The 22171-nt window shown below is 46.4% G+C and overlaps 2 protein-coding genes across 3 annotated transcripts; both read right to left on the bottom strand.

Annotated features, from left to right (window-relative positions):
* Positions 1-210: 210 nt before the first annotated feature.
* Positions 211-6996, bottom strand: LOC148678527 (keratin, type II cytoskeletal 8). Its single transcript, XM_088633737.1, has 9 exons — positions 6637-6996; positions 4199-4407; positions 3775-3835; positions 3102-3197; positions 2504-2668; positions 2168-2293; positions 1690-1910; positions 1373-1419; positions 211-669 (listed from the first exon to the last, which is right to left on the bottom strand). Exons 1-9 carry the CDS (start codon positions 6877-6879, stop codon positions 566-568), a joined length of 1272 nt encoding a protein of 423 aa, XP_088489863.1. The 5' UTR covers positions 6880-6996; the 3' UTR covers positions 211-565.
* Positions 6997-13316: 6320 nt separating this feature from the next.
* On the bottom strand, positions 13317-21312 carry LOC148678526 (keratin, type II cytoskeletal 8-like). 2 transcript variants are annotated; one of them, XM_088633736.1, is made up of 10 exons: positions 20599-21312; positions 17529-17737; positions 17185-17245; positions 16600-16695; positions 16317-16481; positions 15694-15819; positions 15347-15567; positions 15145-15206; positions 14743-14814; positions 13317-14682 (listed from the first exon to the last, which is right to left on the bottom strand). In XM_088633736.1, the coding sequence occupies exons 1-10, from the start codon at positions 21169-21171 to the stop codon at positions 14528-14530; spliced, it is 1740 nt and encodes a 579-aa protein (XP_088489862.1). In that variant the 5' UTR covers positions 21172-21312; the 3' UTR covers positions 13317-14527. The 2 variants fall into 2 exon arrangements, with proteins under 2 accessions (XP_088489862.1, XP_088489861.1); XM_088633735.1 differs by having other exon boundaries at positions 13317-14814; positions 20599-21311.
* Between the last annotated feature and the right edge of the window lie 859 nt (positions 21313-22171).

Here is a 22171-nt window from a genome sequence, read left to right as displayed (position 1 = left end):
CTGTTCATTTACCCCCCCACAACTCCATACCCTGCAACACCTTTTGCAGAAGCATAAAGAAGATCTTAAACTGATCTGAAAATGGACAGAATAAAGGAGAATTTGGCTCAACAAAAAAGAAAAGAAGCCGGGCACACTTGCTTTGAAAGTAATTGTCAATATCTTGACTTGTCTAAACATTTTTCTTGGAAGAATCAGTCAAGGCCAAGATTTCTTAAAGACCTTTTAATCTTTTTCAGTGCATCTACATATTTCTTTCTTTTACAAGTATGATTTCTTTTACATTGCTTTATCTGTTTGTTTTTTACGTTGGCAGTATTCGATCCCTCTCATTCGTGTAATAAAGACATGTGACAGGCAGGTTTCCTGTCTGGGAATACACAGTGCAAGCTGGACTGCAAGGTAGGAGAGAGCAAGAAAGGGTGATCAATAGTGAAGAGCAGTTAATTTTAAACCATAAGCAATCAAAGAGCTCGGAAACCCAGGAGACTGGTTTCACTTGCTAGGCCTAAGCTGAAAGTGAAGTGCTGAATCCAGTTTGCTCGGCTTGTAGTTCCGGTCCATTCTAACGGGAGCTGAATCTGGTGTTGTCTCGGGTCTCCGTCATCTTGATGAGCACCTTGGAGCTGGAGCTGCTCTGCTGGTATCCATTCATTGTCCTGGAAGAGTCTGTGAGATGAAAAGCATGAAATCCGTCAGTCAGTAGAAATACTGTCAAAGTTCAAAGAGACATTGTGTATAAGCAGAAATTAAAAGGAAGGGTAACATTACATTAAACAAATATCTCAAGAGCCGAAAGCTAAATCATGTCATCATGTTTCAGTTGTAGTAACGTAGACAGCGCCTCCCTTACAATTTTAGGCAGCTCATTCTGCACCTTGGGTGTCCTGTAGCTCAAAGCTTTACTCTCCTCATTTATTTTCTCAGTCCTTAGGATTACAAGCAACCCTGCATTTACTGGTCTGAACAGAAAGCTGGTGATATATTGGACCTGGTATAGATGTTAGGGTCCCTGGCTATTTACGTGTCTGAAGCAGAACATTAATGTGAGTCCTTAGCCACAGAAGAAACCAGTGTAGAGGCTCTAGTACAAGAGTGATGTGAATTCAGTTTCAAGTCTGGAAGCCGGTCCTATCGCATTTTCAATCCTTTCAGATCTTGAAATAATGCCAAAAGATAAACTTTTGTACGGCTTAGACATTTTTAAAGGTATCTATTGCGATGCATTACAATAATTCCATCCTTATTTCCATCTTGGGAAAATGCTACCCACACCAGTTTTTAAACGGCAGAACTGTTTTCTAACGCTTCTGTTCCAAATAAGGTAGTTTTTAACAGTGCTTTTCTCATTTTCATTTTGCTGGGTACTTACTGAGGCTGGGGACAGAGTGAATGTTGATCACAGACTGTTGGGAAAGTCTGAAAAAGAGAATGGACATATCATTGTTTCAGGCACTTCAGAAAATGTTTTTGGTTTGTACTGTAATCTTCTCCAATATAGCGGAAAGGTATTTCCAAAGCATTGCATCCTTGCCCCTAACTGTGAAATGTAAATGCTGTTTGCCTGAACTAAGATTAATACATTTCCAGAGCTTCAAAAAGTCCAAATACAAGATCATTTGCTCATCTTTCACTTTTAATCTGTTCAAGAGTGATTCCCAGACACAGGGACTCCCCTGATGGACTCACCTGCTCTCCTCTCCTTCCAGCAGTTTCCTGTAGGTGGCGATCTCGATGTCCAGGGCCAGCTTGACGTTCATGAGGTCCTGGTACTCGCGGACCTGGCGGGCCATGTCCTGCTTGGCTCTCTGCAGGGCTTCTTCCAGGTCCTTCACCCTGGCCTTGGCATCACGCACTGCCAGATCACCACGCTCCTCGGCCTCTGTAATTTGTACCTCCAGGCTGGCACGCTGGTACACAGGAGGGGAGAAGTTGAAAACGCAACATATTGTGATATCTCTTGAACAAACAGTTTAAAGTGTGTCCGTGTGAGACGTTTAAGTGTCTACTCAATGAAAGTCAATTCTGTAATACTGTCACTTGGTTGAGATACAGGCTACACTGCTGCAATGATCCTTTTAATTAACAAATAATGTGATGTTGCCCCAGAGCAGGAACTGTGCCTGAGGTCTTCTTCACTTTCCCCTTCTCACGCCCTCACACCAACCTGCGCCTTGACAGCTTCGATCTCGTTCTGCAGCCTGCTGATCATACGGTTCAGCTCGGCGATCTCGGCCTTGGTGTTGCGCAGTTCATCTCCGTACTGGCCAGCCTGGGCAGACATCTGGTCAAACTACCGACAAGACAAGAAAGAGCAGATTGAATTCAGTCTGACTTCCGGGATGGTGGAACACCTGTGATGTTTTTTTCGATAGGTTTGTGATAGATTACTCTGGTAGTTGTTCCAGAAACAGGACACTAAAACAAGACTTAGTTCTGACTTAAGGCTTAAAGTCAAAAGATCCTTCTCCATTCAAGGTCACCGAATAAGCATTTTCCTCACCTTGGTCTTGTACCAGGATTCAGCCTCCTCACGACTCTTGGCAGCAATTTCCTCATACTGGGCCTTAACTTCGGCCACGATCTGGTCCATGTTGAGGTTGCGGGTGTTGTCCATCTGCACGATGACTGAAGTGTCCTTGATGCTGGCTTGAAGCTCGCGTAGCTCCTGTGCCCCCGGAACAAAACCGAAGGCTGTTATTGCAACAAAACATTGTGCTGTGTATGGAGTTTTGGAAAGAATTGCTATAAAAGCCTTTGAACCAGCTCTTCAGCTTTGCACCAAATCAAAAATAGACTAGACCTTCAGAGATGCTTGTTTTTTTGTGAATCAAACCATGTACAACAGGACACAATGATGTGATATAAACCTCCATTTAGGGCGACATGATATGAAGCAGACTTGTTTGCAGAAGTTTGGAACTGCCTAGCACAGCCTACTGTTAGACCCCTCTAACTGCATGCAAAACATTAAAAAACAATGCAACAATAGGGTGTCTACATGTGTGGGTCTCTGATGCTGTTTGTGTGCATGGAAACCTTTTTTGAAAACAGCACAGTTTTCAAAAGGTAGACAGGCTAATTGTTTGGCAAATTGTTACCTCTTCATAGATGATCCTCAGGAAGTTGATCTCATCAGTGAGGTTAGCCACTTTGTCCTCCAGATCAGCCTTTACCAGGTAGGCAGCATCGACATCCTAAAGCACAAAAGCAGATTTACAAGAGCTCAATGCAACGCCCAGGGCCTCCCTATGGGTAACACTATCCCTAACCAGTGTAAATGACACACCAGCCCTGGAATATGAGGTGCAGAGGAAACAAGATCTCTTATTAACAGGGTGGGAATCGTTCTTCTCTGCCATATTCAATATGGATATTCAAGCAGGCTGATTCTGCAGATCTTGTCTTGGGGAGTGGATAGACCAGAAATCTGGCTTTGGCTGGAATTTTAACCAGACCCTATTGTTAAAGCTCTCCTTCACTTTTTTTCTTTCTTTTAAAAGGAGTCTCAGTGTAGCTAGGATGACCTGTTTTGGGGCCATGAAGTGAACAGCCCTGTTTTGTTGCCATAGTAATACAATATGCTCAAGAACGCTTTCTACTTGAAGGCATTTTTTTGGTTGATGGGAAGGTTTCAAAACTCTGTCACATAATTCCATTCACGTTTTCATTTTTTCTACAACGGTCAAGGCTAGAGAAAAACATGAATAGTGTGCAGTTTTATGCATTGAAGCAGTGTGAAATGCAGTGTCTCTGTGTTTTGAGACATCTTACCTTCTTCAGCACAACAAAATCATTTTCTAGGCCGTTGCGCCTGTTGATTTCATCTTCATATCTGAAAGGAAACAGGTGGAAGAAGGGATTTCATCAGCAGTCTTACTAAGCTCATTCATTGTTGCTAAATGCCAATCTCCCAGGATACAAATAAACCAATACAGGGGTTTAAACCCTGCCACAGTCATACATTTTCTTTTAATGCTACTATACATATAGTCTGTGCTCAGAGACTTTTCACTGGAAATATTTCAGAAACAATACTATACAACATTTTCGAAAACATTCCAGACAGGCAGGGCATAGCCAGCATGAAAACCTGCAGGCTTTGTGGCTTCATGGGACCAGAACTGCAGAGCTATGCCCTCCTGCACAGACCAGTGCACCGCAGAGCTTGGTTGTGCTCCCAGGCTTTGAGACTCACTTGTGCTTGAAGTCCTCAACCAGTCCCTGCATGTTTCTCAGCTCTCCGTCCAGCTTGTTCCGGTCATTGTTGATGAGGTCCAGCTGGCGGCGCAGGCTGGAGATGTACTGCTCAAACATGGGCTCGATCTGGGACTTGCCAGTGGTCTGGCCTTGCAGGAGGCCCCACTTGGTCTCCAGCATCTTATTCTGCTGCTCCAGGAAACGCACCTGTGTTTTTATTTTGTGGTGGTGGCGAAGGGTGGGGGAGATAAGGAAAAGCAGAGGTGATGTGAGAACCAGGCCCATGGGGGAATGAGGGGCAAGGGCCACCATTTTTTCTCAACCATCCAACACTGGAAGGGGAGGTGATGTGGTCAGCATCATGCTCCAGCTGGCCTATTACCCCAAGAAGGATTAACCCCCGATACTCATTTGGAAAGCAGGCTGAGTGGACCTGGGAGCCATCTGGAAGAAATCAGAGCAAGCCACATCGCTTGCCCCTCCCTGGGATTGAACCCAGGACTTCCAATCAGGAGCTAGATGCCCTTGCTGTCTGAGCTACCACGGCTCCCTCATGCTTTGTCCTATCCTAAAACTTCTCAGCTTATCTGTAACATCCATACTGATGTGGTGGGACAAGAGCTCATGCCTGATCTTACCGATGTGTTGTCAAATACTGAGAACAGAGCTCGAAGTGGAGAATTTCAGCGTGTGCTAGACTGCTGCAAGTTGGCCTCATCAATGATGTATCGTCAATGGAAGACATCTTTAAAATCTTGAACCCGACAGCCTTGTTGACAGTTTGCTCTGTGGTACTGTTTTCGTGTTAGGAATCCCAAAAACATGTACAGTTACTAACTCCTCCTGCAGCTACCACGGACTTTCACCTTCTGAAAGCTGCCATTGTGAGCAGTGGTACCATAAGGGCGGCCTGCAAAACTGGTCTGTCGTGTTCCCTGAGCTGTCATTGCAAAACCCCAGCCTTTCCCCACCTCACCAGCCTGTGATCTATGCTCACAGGATCTCTACCGATACCTTTAAGGCTTTGGATTTTTAAACATGCATTTCAGAGTGTGGTGATTGAAATAAGCCACATGCCAGCACTAACAAGGACGTTTGGATCATTTCTCATAGCGGAGCACCTGATTCTGCAGAATCATTTTGTGAAAGAGAGAAATGATTTTGAGATCTTGCAAAGGATGCATTATAGCATCTGAATGGGACTCATTCATGTTCATCCATCCTACTGCTGAAGTCATAGACAACAAAGTTATAACAAATTTTGACATTTTGTACAATCAAATTGTACTTGGCTTCTTATATTTTGGTCCCTGCAGCTGAGATAAGGGGTGTGGTATGTTAACAATGTAAAGTTGTTTACTGTTGATAAGATCGTTAGCATGAAATCCCTCGCCAAGAATCAGACATAGGTGAGGGTGTATGAGCTTGGTTTCAGTAATCTAATCCGATACTCTCACAGCTCCAGGCCAGAGCATTGTCTTGCATTTCTTTCAGATGGGAATAAAGTTATGCCCCAGATGTATTTACTAAGGACCTGGGGAACCACAGAAATGTGAATCTGTGCTATTGTTTGGCATTGTAGTCAGGCTCTAAGAACTGTAGCTGAGAACAATTTTATTTTTATTTTCGGCTTTTCTAATGTGTTAAGTACAAAGGATCTATAAAATATCCCCAGAAGTTTAAAATTGAGTTATAATTGGAAGGCTAATGAATGGTAGAGGGATTTGCAAGATGCGGCATACACACAGTTTTTATTTGTTATGCTGTGCTGTTGCTGATGAACCTGATCGCAAGTGAATTTTCCTATGTTGTTCCTCATTTTTCCTTTGGTTTTAATTAATCCAATTTGACAAATCTATCATATGTGACAAGGTTGTACTTGTCTTGTCCAGATCTCTGTTAAACTCCTGCATTCAATGTAAGTTTCCATAGTTAAGGCACATGTACTGTAAAAGCGGATTACAACAAGCAGACTGCAGAATGATTTCTCCAGTGTCCAGTGCCCTTCACAGAACGGATGACCAGAGGAAAGCCTGAGTTTCATATGCAGTGGAATAAGATGTCCTGAGTTTTATTCATTTTTTGAAAAAAATAGGTAAGAGTGGTAGCAAGGATGGACTTTTCACAGACCATATTTTGCTGTTTTCTTTTCTTTTCTTGGTTATTTAAAATCGCTGACACTTACAAGAATTACACTACTTAAGAACAAAAGAATGCATCCTACAGTGTAGCATGCTGAGAAAGCAATGCACTAATTTTAATGGAAATACGTGAAACTCCCAACTTAAAACGTACAAGTTAGAAAACTACAACTTTAGACTCACTGTAGGGTGTTTAGCCACAGCATTGATTTGCTCAGTTTGTGCAGGATCTGGATAAGGGGGAGCCAGAAGTGATCGCCAGCTCGTCCCCCCTCCTGCAGCCGGCGACACCCACCTTGTCGATGAAGGAGGCGAAGCGGTTGTTGAGGGTCTTGATCTGATCCTTCTCCTGGGTGCGGACCACCTGGATGTTGGGGTCGATCTCCAGGTTGAGGGGCGCCAGCAGGTTCTTGTTGACCGTCACCGCTGTGATGGGGGCGCTGGACAGCCCCCCGTAGCCAGTGGACCGGCTGCTGAAGCCCCCCCCGGACATGGTGCTGGTCCTCACGGTGCTGATCGTCTTGCTGCGGATGCTCATTTTGGCTTGGGGCTGTGAGGCGACTCGAGGAGGCGAGAGAGAGAGCGAGAGCCCGGGCGAGATGCTGCAGGAGGATAGCAGAGCTGACCCTGTGAGGAGGCAGCGTCCTGGTGGATCACCTTTTATCCTCTCCAGCTGGCGACAGAGCCTCTAGGGGTGGGGTGAAGCAGGGGAGTCTCGCAGCCAGGCGTGTTTGTCATGTGGAAGAACCGGTCGCACAATGACCTCCACTCCCCCCCAGCCCTTCGCACAAAAGCCATCACCTTGTTTCCTGCCAGCACTGACGGAGCAGTGACTGATCCTGTCCTCCCTGTTGCTGGTGGCTCGTCTTTCCCCCATTACATATATTGTATGTTGACAATTTCTACTTGTTTCATATGCTGAAAAAAGATTATAATCACTGAACACACATGCACATTCAAAGTTATCACAAAAATGACGTTTTTCAACTTTTTTTGTAAAAAAAAAAAAGCACTGATATGTCATTGAATAGACGTGACACTGGAAAGTCATTAAGCTGATTGACGTTAGTCACCAGTAAGGGATCTACAGTACTGTGAAGACCGCAGGCCTGCATTGTGTCTGGCCTCTGCTGGAAGCAGCTCAAGCTGTACCCCTGCAATGCATGCTTTACACCAGGGTGCTGATGCTGTACTGTAGGATCTGCTCCCATTCCTCTTATGGAGTCTGGGTGAGAATGTGGCTGTTCACCGGTCTCTGTGCCCTAGAGGCTGCTCATCGTCTCAGCTCATCCCACGAATGTTCGGTGGCACTGCAGTCTGGAGAGCAGGGCGTCTTTGGCATGACTGTCGTATTCTCATCCAGCAGGATGACTGTGGTCACTCAAGCAGCATGAGGGTGTGGACTGCCCTACTGGAATGTCAGGAGGCGCCTGCAGGATGGGCTCTAAGTGAGGGCAGAGGACCTGAGCAATGTAGTGCTGTGAAGTCAGGCAGCAATCAATCATTAGATAGGTAGAGCCCTGTAGCTTTGCTATGCCCATTGAATGACAGCCTTAATGAAGCCAGCATGCTGATCTGTTTGTTTGTTTGTCACTTAATATGTACTACATATTCAACACAGATTTAGTGTCCTTTGGCAGAAACAAGCATGCTTTAGCAGAGAGAATGTGTCATACATGTATGATGTTTGAATTAAGGAAGCTCAGGATCTTTTTTTTAATAGAGCGCATGGAAAAACATGTTTTCAAATCTTAAAGTAGTCAAACATGTTAATCACATTTGTGCTGCTGCCTCACACTCTTGGGATGTGGACTTGGTGCAAACTTGACGTACTTGTGTGTGTGGAGTTTGCATTATCTTTCTCTGGTCTTGTGAGTTTTCAGCCACATTCAAAAGACATGCAGGTTGGGGAAATTAGCAGCTCTCTGTTATCCCCCTGTGTGTATGCTATCAGATTAAAAAAGGACTCACTTTTTTAGCCTAGGTTGTTATTTATTGAGTTGAACTGCTGCTTGGTAGATTGAATATTGTTTTCTGGTGCTGAGGAGTCGGTTGCACCCATGAGTGAGTCACCTACATAGACACTCACACAAAACAGATGAGATAAGATATGTTACAAGTCAGAGAGATTAAATAGCTTGCATGCTGTTCTTTTTGTTTTTCAGTGAGGAATGAATTGGGTTCACCTTCTGGAAAAAAATGCATTCTTAGGATAACTGACAGTCCCTTGGATCTACAAGATAGACACGCCTACACACTAGTCAGGCTCTGCAGAGTTGTCATCCAGGCATGCCCTCCTAGAAATGTTGGTGGTAAAAGCACAATAAAGTGTAGTGAGGCACAGTGAGTACCTGGAAATGGGAAACTTCAGTAAAGCCAAAGGAAATCCTTGAATTTGCTCTGGGAATTACCAAGCAATTGTGCTGGGGAAAATGTGAGTTTGGGAGACAAGAAGGGGGAAAAGGTTTGGCATGGTAGCACAGTGGTGAGTCTTGCTGTCTCACGGCACTGAGGCCCTGGGTTTGATTCTGGTCCTCCCCGATGTCCTCCCCATGTTTGTGTGGGTTTCCTCCTACAGCCCAAAGACATGCTGGTGGGTTATTTGGCTTCTGGGAAAATGGCCCTGGTGTGAGTGTGAGTGTGAGTGTGAGTGTGAGTGTGTGCGTGTGCGTGTGCGTGTGCGTGTGCGTGTGCGTGTGCGTGTGCATGTGTGTGTGTGTGTGTGTGTGTGCTCTGCGATGGGCTGGCGTCCTGTCCAGGGTGTATCCTGCCTTGTGCCCATTGCTTGCTGGGTTAGTCTCTGGGTCCCCCGTGATGCTGGATTAGAAGATGGATGGATAAGGGGGAAAGGTGGAAATTGGATGAAGACAAGTTGAGTTTTAAGCCAGTAGCACTGTTGTAGGGACAGTATTTCTCCTTGCGCTGCACTGCTTCCACAAAGGTTTACCCTTTCTTTCTGACTGTGGTCATCCTTATCCTTATCCCTGTGACAGAGAAGCTGGGCAGTCCACAGTCCACAGTGCCAATGCTGATGATAACAGCACCTGTTTCAAGGCTCCTGCGATCTCAGAGGGTGTTAGACTCAACTGTCAGTGAATATGGTCAAAGAAAACAAAGGCTTTCTCTGAGATGCTTTCAACCCACAGAAAAAACAGTCTAAACAGAAATCACATTGACACAGAGCTGAGAAAAATGTCAGACATGTTTCAGAACCTATGCATGCAGTCCATTCATTGTTGACTTTCTCCTGCCAGCCAGATTTACCCTGTTCCTAAGGCTCCTGAGATAAATGCAGTGTATTCCTAGTTCTGACAGAATTGCATGCGTGTGGAACTCTTTTTGCCCTTTTGTTGCTGTGTGCTAAGATTTGCTGTGTAATGAGAAAATAAGGCAAGAATGTGGTACTGGTTCGTTCAGGAACTGGACGTTGTACCTTGGCGTGTGTGTGATTGCCTGTGAGGATGCCAGCACCACACCATTGGGTTCTCTACTGCTACTAGAGGCCTTTCGTTGCCATTAATTATAGAAGACTGGGGAGCAGTCATGCAGGAAGTGTACATGGGAAGAAAATTGCTGTCGCACACAGCTGAAACATCTAGGAGTTACGTAGAGGGCTTAATGTTCACCATGAAGCAACATTCATTTGTATTCTGAGAGGCATTAAAAACCCAACAAATGAGTATTGGAACACATTTGTTGCTTTTAACTACCTCTCAACTGATTTTGAATACACTTTTGAAAGTCCTGAATTCTTCATCTTTGCCATTTTAATAGGATTTAGATTTGCATGCAGTAGATCCCGCAAAGCCTGCATTTTCCAAACAAGCCCTTTCTTTCCAAAGGCCACTCAGGCATTGCTAGTCACTCGTTTCATCTGGGTTGAAAGGCTCACAACCGCAGCACACGCCGAGCACAGCCATCAGTCATCAGGTTATTGCTGGAGAATGAATAATCTCGAGTGCTTAAAACAACAGAGTCTGCTGTAGGCTTGGAAAAATAATTTAAAAATAATTGCCTTATGTGGTTTGCGCTGTAAATTATTAAATAGCATTGTGATTAGTGTATTTTTTTTCGTCATTGCTGCACACATGCAGTTGTTAAAAGTAGGTTCTGCTGCCTCCTGCTGGTACTTAACCTTCTGCACGGTGTTTCCTGTCCCAAGCTAAAGTAGGACTGGCTTGGCTTAGCTTTAAACAGGAATTAGAATTAAACAGGATAACAGATGTTGCTTTAGGCTCTAAAATATTCATTCTTTTCATTCTGACAAAATTGCAGAATAGCAATGTTGAGATCACTTTCAGAACAACTTCTGAAATATTTGTTCCTTTTGAAATGTACATTGAAATGCATTATGCATGAAGTACTCGCATGTACCGTTTGAAAATATACAGTATGGTGTTTTATAAACAAAGCAATGCTTTTTGTACACGATTTTGGGCCAATTTGGAATCCAAAGCTGCTACCGATTTCTCCTGTCCTGGAGATAAGAAATAATTCAGACGCTTTAAAAAAGTATTTTTCACACTGTGAGCAAGTAACATGGAGCGCGATTTTCCAGGGCTTTGCTGTTATAATAGCCACGAGATGGCGGTAGAGATTCATAATTTCCATAAAAAAGGAGCATTGATTCCTCTGACTTGATGTTAAAGACCAGATCGTGTGCTCTTTAACACATCTCATACTGTATCATTTCAGAGGTGGTCAGACAGTTGGATCACGTTTAGGGATGGCATTGACTGTTCTCCTTATGGGTCTGGATCTTACCAATTCAATACATTAATTTGCAAAGATATTACTGTTCTATGTTATTCGCTCATGCTGGTTTTATGTACTTCTACTCACACGCGAGGCACTGCGTAGAGCAAATATGGGCAGTGTTGGGAGAAAATAAACAGAATCTTTTCTTCTAAAAGTGAGAGGACTGGTGAGCCAGGGGCGATGCACTACAAACAAGACATCTTTCTGTTGTTTTAAATTGTTTGCACGACAAATAGGAAACCAAGAAGTACAGTGACAGCTTTGATGCCCATGTTTATACCAAAACATAATTAAAGGACAGAATTTAGCAGGTCAATTCAAAGGAGCTGGCTGTAACTTCCTTATAAACCATGCCTTTAGTTTTATTTGATAATGATGATGATGATAGGAGTGAATGTGTATTTTCACAATGAGATATCTGATGTTAAAAGCAGAAAGTAGGGCAGAGCGGTGGCACTGTGGCTAAGGTCTTGTGCCTGTGGCTGGAAGGTTGCCAGTTTGTATCCCGCGGCCGGCAGAGGAATCCTACTCTGTTGGGTCCCTGAGCAAGGGCCTTAACCCCAGCTACTCCAGGGGTGCTGTATAAATGGCTGACCCTGCACTCTGACCCCAAGCGTCTCTCTCCCTGTCTGTGTGTCTCATAGAGAGTAAACTGTGGTCTGCAAAAAACACATTTCTAATGCAAGCAATTGTATATGGCCAATAAAGTGATCTTATCTTATCTCTCTTATGAGCCAGGAGCTCCTGCAGGGACCCTCTCAGCTGGTTTTCCCCCCATCAGAACATATTTCTCAAGAGCACATGGTGACATTTTTTGGCATCAGGTCTGTTGCCTCTGGGTTTTCTGTGTTATTCAATGCTACCGATTTAGCACTTTGTCCATTTAAAGCGGACCTGTTTGCATGCGATACGAACATACAGTACCCTCACTGTTAGAGAGCTTGTTTCACACACCCCTTCATTCTGGAGACATGATGCTTTCCTTTTGACCTTCCCTTTGCTAGCTGTTCTGCTGAATCATGCTTCACTTTATACGATGACCTGCAGAATCGTGGGGTTCAGTGCTGAATTCTTTTCTGACCCAAGAGTGTTGTCAGGACTTTGTGTTGAGTTCTTCACATCGACACTTGTTGGGAGATATTATTCACTAGTAAGAAGAATAAATCTTCGACGGTAGATGAAATATTGATAGTACTTTGTATTGTAATCATCAAGGTATTTAAGTTTGCAATTGGGGTCACACATTTGTTGGAATTAAATGAATGAATGAAACTTATTTCTATTTGGAGGCAGTAAAGTTTATTAGCCCCTGATTCCGTCATATTTTCCAGGAGCTATCTTGACAGTGTACAATTTGTTGTGTTTCTAGTTTTTGACATTTTCCCCCTAGCTGGGAGCTCCGTTTGCCTCACACTATGATCCTACAAAGACCACACGAGTGGACATATTTCTCTGTGCAGAGATGATGTGACATTACTGAAACCACTAAGGGGCAAACAGTCATCTTCATTGCTATTAAAAGCAGACTCTGCTCCAGGTTGAAAGCCGTTACACCTCTGTATTGTGCCAGTCTTGGCCATTGCCCACTGCTCCAGGCTTGTGTTTGACAATACCACTGTTGTCATTTGTTTTGCCATCAATTTCTGATTCCAGACCTCAACTATTTACTGCCCCAGATGAGATCAGATGAGATGACCCAGCACAAAGGGACTCGTTCTGTACCTGTGTGTGCCTGTCTACCAGTCAGTGACATTTCAGCTCTCCCTTGTTCCATGTGAGTGTCCCTGTGTTTGTACAGTACATGGCTCCATCACAATTCCCTTTTTTCTGCAGCCTCCATTACACTGCACTGGATTAATGGATTCTTTAAGCTTGTTGTCACCCTATATGATTTTACAGCATGATAAAGAGCTATGTGCCTTTGGGTTCTGAATTGATTATAGATTTCAAGTTTTCAAAATAAATCTCCCACTAAGACTCTGAGAAATTCACCAAGAAGCCTTCCCTAGTGTGATAGCTGATTGCAGAGCAGAGTGCAAGGAATGTTTGAAGAGTCCTGATTTTAAAATCTACTGCAAATGCCATCTTTGTCTGCAAGAGCTCAGGCAGAGCTTTCGTATCTGAGCTCGGGCGCATCGCAGTTCTCGAACATGGCTGTGGAGGCCAGGAGATGCTGCGCGCGACTGGAAAAAAAAATGAAACTCCAGAAAAGACGTGTGTGATAAAGAACTCAGATTTATTCGGGTTTGGTGTTACAGAGTCAATTGCACACAATAAATCTGATTACAACAATCAGCCGTTTTTTTTTTGGTGTAAAAACTGTTCCTGATGCGCGCCCTCCCCACCCCCCCCCCCAGAATAGACATGCACATGACTGGAACAAGGTGCAACAGCCAGGTGGTGCCACGAAGCCACTTCAGTGCAGCAGTGTCCAGGGGGAGCGGAGGAAGGCGCTGTCAGAGCTCAGAGGGGTCGGCTTTTTCTTGGTTTCTACCACAGAAACACGGCAAGCTCAGTGGGTGGAGAAGGGAAGAGTGGGGCGGGCGACCTTGCCCCGGTAAAGTGGAACTCCCAGTCTCACCTCCCTGTCTCTCAGCCTCGCGCGAACACCATTGTTTTCCAGACTTTGTCTATATTCTCCCCTGCAGCACACCAGTGGGAAGTATAGTACCACAGGAGTCCGTGGTAGCTCTGTCTAGTTGGTGCAAGTGTTGCAAGGAGGAGAGCAGCCTAGCAGAAACTATGCTTTATATTTTATTTGACTGTGCTGGTGTCCAGGAGTTGAGAGCCACCTTCCTAAGCGTCTAAGACCTTCCCTATACCTTTGGTATATCTGAAAGTCTGCCTTTCTGAGCTTGGCATACCTCCCTGAGGGGTTGCCTGCTTGCCACTGTGGCCTAACACACAAAAAAAAGCCAGACCAGACAGGCTGATGGAGGGCAAGCCTACAGATATCTCTACGGCCAGTTTCGGTTTCTCTCTCTCTCTTTTTTTTTAAAGGTAAGGGGCGAAGTGGATAAGGGAATGCAGCTGTAGGAAACAGAAATGTGAGTTAGATGTTTGCTGAGCAGTTGTGTTTGCTTGAAAGACAGGAGGACGTGACGGCAGCACCAGCCAGGCTCTGATCGGGGGACGTACGCAGGGCTGTGGGTGGAGGGGGCAGGGACTGCAGAAACCCTGTTTTTCAGGGAGAGATCTCTCTAAAGAGATACGGTGCAGGATCCCTTAAGGGGGGACTGGCTGATCTGCTTTCAGCGTTTTGGATCATAAGCACAGGCTGCTAGACTTTGTGGACCACAGGGCAGTGATGGGTAAGGCAGAAGAGCTGGTGCTCAAGGCCACGTCCTGGGATCTGAGTTTGGACAGGTGCTGTGTCACGAGCCATAGGGCCTGTAATAAGTGGCGAGACGGGAGATCTGCTCTGGGCTTTAGTAGCGTCGGGACTGGGATTGGACCATGGAGGTTCTTTTGATGCTGGAGCTTCCACTCATGCTGCCACTGCCAAATCCATAGCCGCCGCCACCACCACCGCTGCTGGACATGGAAAATCCTGATCCGCCTCCGTATCCGCTTCCGTATCCACCTCCCATTCCGCTTCCCATTCCGCCTCCCATTCCGCCTCCCATTCCGCCTCCCATTCCACCTCCCATTCCGCCTCCCATTCCGCCTCCATATCCACCTCCATATCCTCCGGAGCTATCCATGCTTGAGAAGGCTGTAGAGAGAGGGAGAGACACAGTGATGTTAACGTAGAAACTTACCAGTTCTCCGAAGACATTAGAGTGCCCATTTCGTGACAGACACTTTATTTATGAGAATTAGAGTTCAGTACACTTTATCAATGTCAGTTAACAAGCTAGCTGTGAATCTAGATTCCCTCCTGCTTGGTGAAATAGACTCACTTTCTGGCCAAGTTCTTACTGCAGTAAAGTTAAATGCCCCTTAAAACCTATATCTAGAACGCAGGAGCACTACAGGCAGGTGGTTGTTTTGCAGAGGGATTGGAATGAAGAGTACTGGCGTTGACTAAGTGCTTGGTACTTACACATGGGTCCAGAGGAAACCTGCTGCACGTGGATTGTTGCAGATCCACCGCCAGAAGTCAGCCTGATGATGAAAAAAGAAATCCCACATTTAAGATTATGAACCTCAGTAGGGTTGGTCAGCCCAGACCTGTATGCAATTATAAGCCTCCGAGTAATTTTGTTTCACTGTTTTAGCTATTGGGGTCTATCTGACTCACTCACCTGCTCTCCTCTCCTTCCAGCAGTTTCCTGTAGGTGGCGATCTCGATGTCCAGAGCCAGCTTGACGTTCATCAGCTCCTGGTACTCGCGGACCTGGCGGGCCATCTCCTGCTTGGCTCTCTGCAGGGCTTCTTCCAGTTCCTTGATCTTGGCCTTGGCGTCCTTCACCGCCAGCTCCCCGCGCTCCTCGGCCTCTGCAATCTGGGCCTCCAGGTTGGCGCGCTGGTGTGTGTGAAGATGGAAGCAGGTGAGTCAAGCCCTCCTTACACACAGGTTTGCATGACTTATGTAGGCGTCCTGATTCCAGGAGTGCTCTCCGGCAATGACTGGGAAGCTCCCGGGACTTACCTGTCCCTTGACGGCCTCGATCTCGTTCTGCAGCCTGCTGATCATGCGGTTCAGCTCGGCGATCTCGGTCTTGGTGTTGCGCAGGTCATCTCCGAACTTCCCAGCAGAGGACTGCATCTCTTCGTACTGTATGCACAGCAGGCGGGAAACATGCAAAAAATGCGTTAGATGCATTGAATCTTTTGGCCACGGTTACAAAAGAAAGTAGTGTTTTACCGATTCAGCCAGCTGGCTAGTCACACTGGCCAGGTGCTAGTGCATGCAGAAGCTTTTGAGGAATGGGACGAGGGAGAGCAAAATCTTTAGTGGAAAGGGCTAGTGGGTATTTAAATGGCATTAGCTTGAAAATATTGTTTTGTGAAGAAAGAAAGAAATATATTGTGAATATTGTTAAGCGCCTTGGGGCAACCTTGTTGTGAAAGGCACTATATAAAAAGAAATTGAATTGAAGTGTGCAGCAGGTATTATCTCAGAAAGAAAAGAATTATGGGATTGACCGCAAGGGGAAACAGGAAACCTGGACTTTTGAGAATCTGACAGAAGGCATGTGCAGTAATCTCCACTAAAGCTACTTGGTTTCTTTCATAACTGTCTGCATTCAAGAATTTGTATGCAACTCCCACCTTCTGCTTGTACCAGCTCTCAGCCTCGGCGCGGCTGCGGTTGGCGATGTCCTCATACTGGGCGCGCACTTCAGCCACGATGGAGTCCATGTCCAGGTTGCGGCTGTTGTCCATCTCCACCACCACGGAGGTGTCCTTGATCTGGGACTGCAGCTCGCGCAGCTCCTGCAAAAATGAAAAGGGACAATTTAATCCATTCTGTTGCTTGGACACCCTTATTTAGGGAGGGTTGCGGTGAGCTTTCAAGGCTGTTGCTGCCCAGGCGGCTGTGTCAAGGGCTCACCTCCTCATAGATGGCCCTGAGGAAGTTGATCTCATCCTGCAGAGCATCAACCTTGGCCTCCAGCTCAACCTTGTTCATGTAGGCACCATCAACATCCTGAAAATAGGAAAGGAGGGAGGGGTTAGTGGTTTCTGCTGTGCATGTGATGCAGCCTTTACTGGTCCATCATCAGAGAACAGCACCAAAAAAGTTCTATTGCCTTGTGTTGGTGACAAACTGGTAGATGCAGAAGATGCAGCCATATGGTGCTATCAATAATTGGCCATTTTCACACAAATCCTGCCTTTGGATTGTTGATGTAATTTTTTATTTCTTTATTAGGCCTGAAGAATGGGATGAATCTTCACCTAATGCTGCTGCAATCAATACATTCTGTGGATCTGTTACATCAAGGTAATGGGTGCTTTCTAGGTAAGGTCTAATGCACTACACATTGTTCCTAATTCACCAGCTAAATCTCATGGTCAAATAATTCCATCTACTATTTTAGCCACCCCTGAGCTCTGTTCTGCTGCAGTACAGTTGTAACTGATGACCTGTTGACACCTTAAACACAAACAAATGTGTTCAGTAGAGTTCTTTTACCTTCTTCAGCAGGACAAATTCGTTCTCCACTGCAGCACGCTTGTTGATTTCATCTTCATATCTGCCGAGGTAGGAAAGGAAAAGTGCGTTAGAATAGACTGTTTGTGTCTTTGTGGTGTCGGAGGATTCACAGTTTAAATAGTCTCACTAGCCGGCTTCCTGATCTGTCTTTAACATTGGTGGATCTGCAGCTTTGTGACAAGGGACCTATCTACCTTTGCTTTACATGGAAAAACAGCTGGCTTGGAAGCTGGTTGTCCTAGGACGATGCACTATCGGGATGTAGCTGCTCCCCATCGCTGAGCACAAAGGAACCTAACCCTGATGATGCCTCGGTCACTCACTTGTTCTTGAAGTCCTCCACAAGACCCTGCATGTTCTTCAGTTCGCCCTCCAGCTTCATCTTCTCATTGCCCAGGTTGTCCAGCTGGCGGCGCAGGTTGGCGATGTAGGCCTCGAACATGGCGTCGATGTTGGAGCGGGTGGTGGTCTGGTCCTGCAGGAGGCTCCACTTGGTCTCCAGCATCTTGTTCTGCTGCTCCAGGAAGCGCACCTGGGGAAAGGGATGGGGAGGGGTGTGAGTGAAAGGTTTTCGCTAGGTTTCTGAAACTCACCATTATAGAAATGAAAATTTCGCCCTTGCACTTTTTCATTTGATGTAGATTTCTGTGTACTTTACACTGGTTTATTGTCACAGTAGGCAAGTGCTTTGCCATCGAGTAGGACCTTTGCAGTTCTGCAGGAGAATAATGCTTTTTTAATCTTAATATGCCGCCCAGAATTGTCTTTCTTTATAACTTCCGGGTTCTGGGTTTCTATAATAATTTTAATACTTGTATCTTTCGGCTGGAAAGCTCCCACGTGTGGTGATGTTAAAAACCCCACCCTCTGTGAGGGATGTTGCCTCAAAAGCCCCTCCAACACCACCCTCCACCCTATCCTTCGTTCTGGTTGGCTTTTGTCGAGGCATGGAAGGGGCGAGGGTGTAACCCAGCGCATTTTGGAAATCGGCGAAAAAAGAGAAGTGGATCCCTGCTGGACAAAACAATAATGACTTAGGGCGTGTTACAACCTCTACGGTACATTTTTCTCAAATTCTTTTCATACAAGAAGGGTGGGTAAGCCTGAGGCAACGCCCCACAAGCAGAGCTAACTCTGCTATGCAGTTAGAGTAGTCCTGGCTTGCCTGGGTGTGAAAACCCCTAACGGAGTCAGATAGCAAGTTTTAACAGTGGCCAGCCTCCCCCCCCTAGCACTGAGGGTGAGAGCTGCCTCCTCTGCTGCTAGTAGGCAATATCACCATTCTGCTACAGTCTATTGATGAAACTGATGAATGGGCTGAGTGGACTGGCAAATGTGGCTTTCAAAACCACATGTTAGCACAGCATTTATCTCACGCCAGAAGATAAGACCGTAAACAATGATGGCATTTATCAAGGCTGAAGAGGCGTTTAATGAAATATAAGTGTGAGACCTTATCCCCTGCCCTGCGGTTTTTAATTTTATTGAGGCAATCATTTTAATGTCCTGCAACGGCGTCCTGGGTCCAAACTGGGCTTTATGAGTTCAAAGGCAGAAGGAACATGCAGTTTTACTGCACATTCAAATGCACTTCCTGACAAGTTTTTTTTTATTTTCCTTGGAGGGGCAGGGAGAAGGCAAACCTCTTGTTTCTGCAGGGGCCCTAATGGCGTCTTGCATTTTTATTAAAGCAAAACACACACACACAGGAAAAAAGCAAATGTTTGCTATTTAGATTTGCCGGGCTAAGCTACACAGAGCAGTCGAAATCTGCTTTGAACTCAGAGCCATGTTTTATTTTAAAGATCGCCCACTCAGGTACTGAAAACTGAACCCAGTAATTAACACTTTTATGCACAAAAATCCGTAACGTCTGTTGTAAGTACTACGGAAACCGTAATGGATTCTGGCCAGATTCCAGTCAGCGATGACTTTTGGAGAGAAGTGAATTCGCTGTTTGCATGGAGACCAAAATCCATTTCAGTTCCGCAGAGGTATTGTTATTAGCTCTGCACTGCGGAATGTGCCTCCTCCTTCTTCAGTCCACCTCAGCAAAGTCCTGTTTGCTAACATTAACAGGAAGCGATAAGTATTTTAAGCTCTGAAGTGGGCAGATCTTCCACTTTGGCTGAAGTGGACTGATTCGATGGGGCAGAAAAATTAAAGGTTAAACCGAAAAGATTCATTCATTGCTTTTACACTAGCAGAAAGCGGGTGTGGCTCGCTATTCAGAGAGCTGACTGTGCGGGTTTCTGAGCAGGGTGCGGCTGTAGATTTAGTTTTGCCCGGAGCTGCAAGAGTCAGGTGAGTCGCTTCATTAAACATGGGCGTCGCTGGAGTGCCTGCGAGCTCGGTGAGGAGAGCAGACTGGAGTGGCGGTCACGCCCCCGTTAGCTGTGCCCAGACCAAGGCTGGGAAATGCTGGCTGCTGCAGGCTGCTCTCCCTACAGAGCACAGCACGCACAGCTCGGATGTAGATGGAACCTTTTTTGATCACTGGGAACCGCCCCTTGGGGGCAGATCAGATGCAATGTTGGCTCACGATTAATGAAAGTGGAATGTCACCCTTGTTTAGCTGTGCGGTGGGTGATAGCACAGGCTGGTTTCAACCCCATCTTAGGCAGGGGACTGCCCAGTAAATTGTTATAGAGCACACTAGAGTGGATGAGCTAATCTAGGGTGAGTTGGGCTTTTTAAACTAACACATATAAAGTTAGCAGAAGCCGTTCATCTAATCAATGAGGGCAAAGCTCAGTTTATTTTAATGCAATAAAAAATATGCAAGAGAGGAGGCTGTGCCCTCTGCTGCCGATTTCGTTGTAGAGGGTGTGGCATCCACCTGCAGCTCTTTCATTCCTTTCCTTTTTTCCTCATCGTAAGATGGTTCCTGCCTTTTGGCTGGGAACTGTGGAATATGCTGGACTGCCATTCCAGCTTTTGTCCTTTCCTCTGTCCTGCTTTTGCATTCACAGGCTACAAAAATGATCTGCAACGCTAACAACCAATAAGTGATCACAAAGCCATTAGCACCAACTACATGGATTTTCCTTTACATTCCTGTTAGCTTTGCAAATGCTCCTAAACCTTCATAAGGCTTGGAACATAGAGTCTCTTTCTGCTGTAGCTTTTAACACTGCAGACCCATCTCTCCCTACCTCCCTTTCTCTGCAAGACTAGACCTTGCTTGATCTATCTTGTTCTCCCAACATTTCCCCTTCTTGAGTTTAACGCAAATCAGTCTTTTTCTTCCTTCTTTAATTTTGCATCATATGACTACCGTTAAGCATCCTCCCTTTAGCCCCGACAATAATCATTTGGGCCGACCTGGGCGTCGTGCTGAATCCACCACCTCCCCCAGCCTCCCCCTCCCCCAGGTTCGGCTGCAGCACCCACCTTGTCGATGAAGGAGGCGAAGCGGTTGTTGAGGGTCTTGATCTGATCCTTCTCCTGGGTGCGGACCACCTGGATGTTGGGGTCGATCTCCAGGTTGAGGGGCGCCAGGAGGCTCTGGTTGATGGTCACTGCTGTGATGGGAGGCTGGGCAAAGCCTGCCCCGCCGCCGAAGCCTGCCCCACCGCCGAAGCCTGCCCCGCCGCCGAAGCCAGCTCCACCACCGCCGAAGCCAGCTCCACCACCGCCGAACCCGGACCCACTGCCGAAGCCAGCTCCACCACTGCCGAAGCCAGCTCCCAGACCTCCGTAACCACCTCCGGCACCGGCGCCCCCACCGCCAATGGAGTAGCTGTAGCTGCCGCCACTGCCGCCGCCAAATCCTGCGCCCGAGCCGTAGCCCCCTCCTCCCATTCCCGAGCGGACCATGGACACGGACTTCCGGGTGACCGGCACGGCATAGGCCGACTGGCTGGTGAAGCTTCTCCTAACGCCCCCGCTGCCAAATCCTCCCATGCTGCCGCCGCCGCCGCCGCCGCCGCTGCTGGAGCTCATGTACGTGGTGCGAACGCTCATTTTGTCTGTCACGTGTTCAGGTCAAGGAATGCCGCCGGAGAGTGAGAGAGAGCAGAAGAGAGAGATGTGCCCGGGGGGAGAGCGAGTGAGCTGTTTCACAAGAAGGAGAATGGATCCCTCTGACTGCTGCTGGCTCGGGCTTGGGGTTTTAAACCCTTTCGCACCTGGGAGGAGGGACTCTGGCTCTCCCCCTGCCCCGCCTCACCCCCCCCGTGTGTTACTCTCTCCGTCGGGCCAGGCCAGGCCCTCTCTCCTGCCTGCTCCTGTCTGCAGGACCCACCCATCCTGTCGGACAGGTACCAGCCCTGGGACAAGTGGAAACTGATAAGCTCTGACACACCCAGCTCCAGAGCGGCAGGCTGTATGTTTGAGCTTCAGGTGGGGGAGGAGGCCCTTTGCAGGCTTTTTCTCCGACAAGAAGTCTCTGACTCGAACCTCATCGTCCTCCACTTTTCACACTCGCAGAACAAAATCAGCAGATGCCAACAAAGAGAGAGGCAGAACATTTAAGAATTTCAGTTTATGCATTATGGTGTTTTCTAAGCTGAGAATGTTTCCACAGCCAGACGTGTGTGCTCCCAGATTTTGGGTGATCTTTGGGTGTGGTCTCAGCTGTACTTTTATCTCGGTTTCTTGTGAGCTCAGTCTTTCCCAGCAGCCACACTGTAGACTGGCCGGATCTAACTGGACAGATAGGCGGAGTGTTGTTCCGCAGGTTTGCTCTGAATGGGCTAGTGGCCTGTTGCAGGGAAATCAGTGAAGTAAAACTGGGCTTCTCCTCTACACACTATCGTGCACCACATACATCTAGGCTGCAAAATGGGAATCTCTGCTTAACTGTTGCTCTCCTAATTCATCTTTCAGAAGTGCAACAGTATATTCAGATATATTATTAATCTCTGTTGCAGCAGAAAGACTCTTCCTTATGCAGTTGTCTGTTGTGGTTGCTTTAGTGTCTTTCAATGAAGGAAAAACAACACAGTGGCCGCAAACCAGGAGA

This window comes from Lepisosteus platostomus, chromosome 1 (assembly GCF_059453375.1).
Source record: "Lepisosteus platostomus isolate fLepPlt1 chromosome 1, fLepPlt1.hap1, whole genome shotgun sequence".
Taxonomy (NCBI): domain Eukaryota; kingdom Metazoa; phylum Chordata; class Actinopteri; order Semionotiformes; family Lepisosteidae; genus Lepisosteus; species Lepisosteus platostomus.
Note: the sequence above shows the minus strand (reverse complement) of the source record. Positions and strands in the feature narration are given on the sequence as shown.

Excerpts from the sequence above, each read along its gene's own strand:
- LOC148678527 (XM_088633737.1), bottom strand. The coding sequence starts at position 6,879 with ATGAGCATCCGCAGCAAGACGATCAGCACCGTGAGGACCAGCACCATG. Across the intron at positions 3,836-4,198 it reads GTTGAGGACTTCAAGCACAA|ATATGAAGATGAAATCAACA; the intron begins GTGAGTCTCAAA and ends GTTTCCTTTCAG. Across the intron at positions 2,294-2,503 it reads AATCCTGGTACAAGACCAAG|TTTGACCAGATGTCTGCCCA; the intron begins GTGAGGAAAATG and ends TCTTGTCGGTAG.
- LOC148678526 (XM_088633735.1), bottom strand. The coding sequence starts at position 21,171 with ATGAGCGTTCGCACCACGTACATGAGCTCCAGCAGCGGCGGCGGCGGC. Across the intron at positions 17,738-20,598 it reads TCGCCTCCTTCATCGACAAG|GTGCGCTTCCTGGAGCAGCA; the intron begins GTGGGTGCTGCA and ends CCCTTTCCCCAG. Across the intron at positions 15,568-15,693 it reads TCGAGGCCGTCAAGGGACAG|CGCGCCAACCTGGAGGCCCA; the intron begins GTAAGTCCCGGG and ends CACACACACCAG.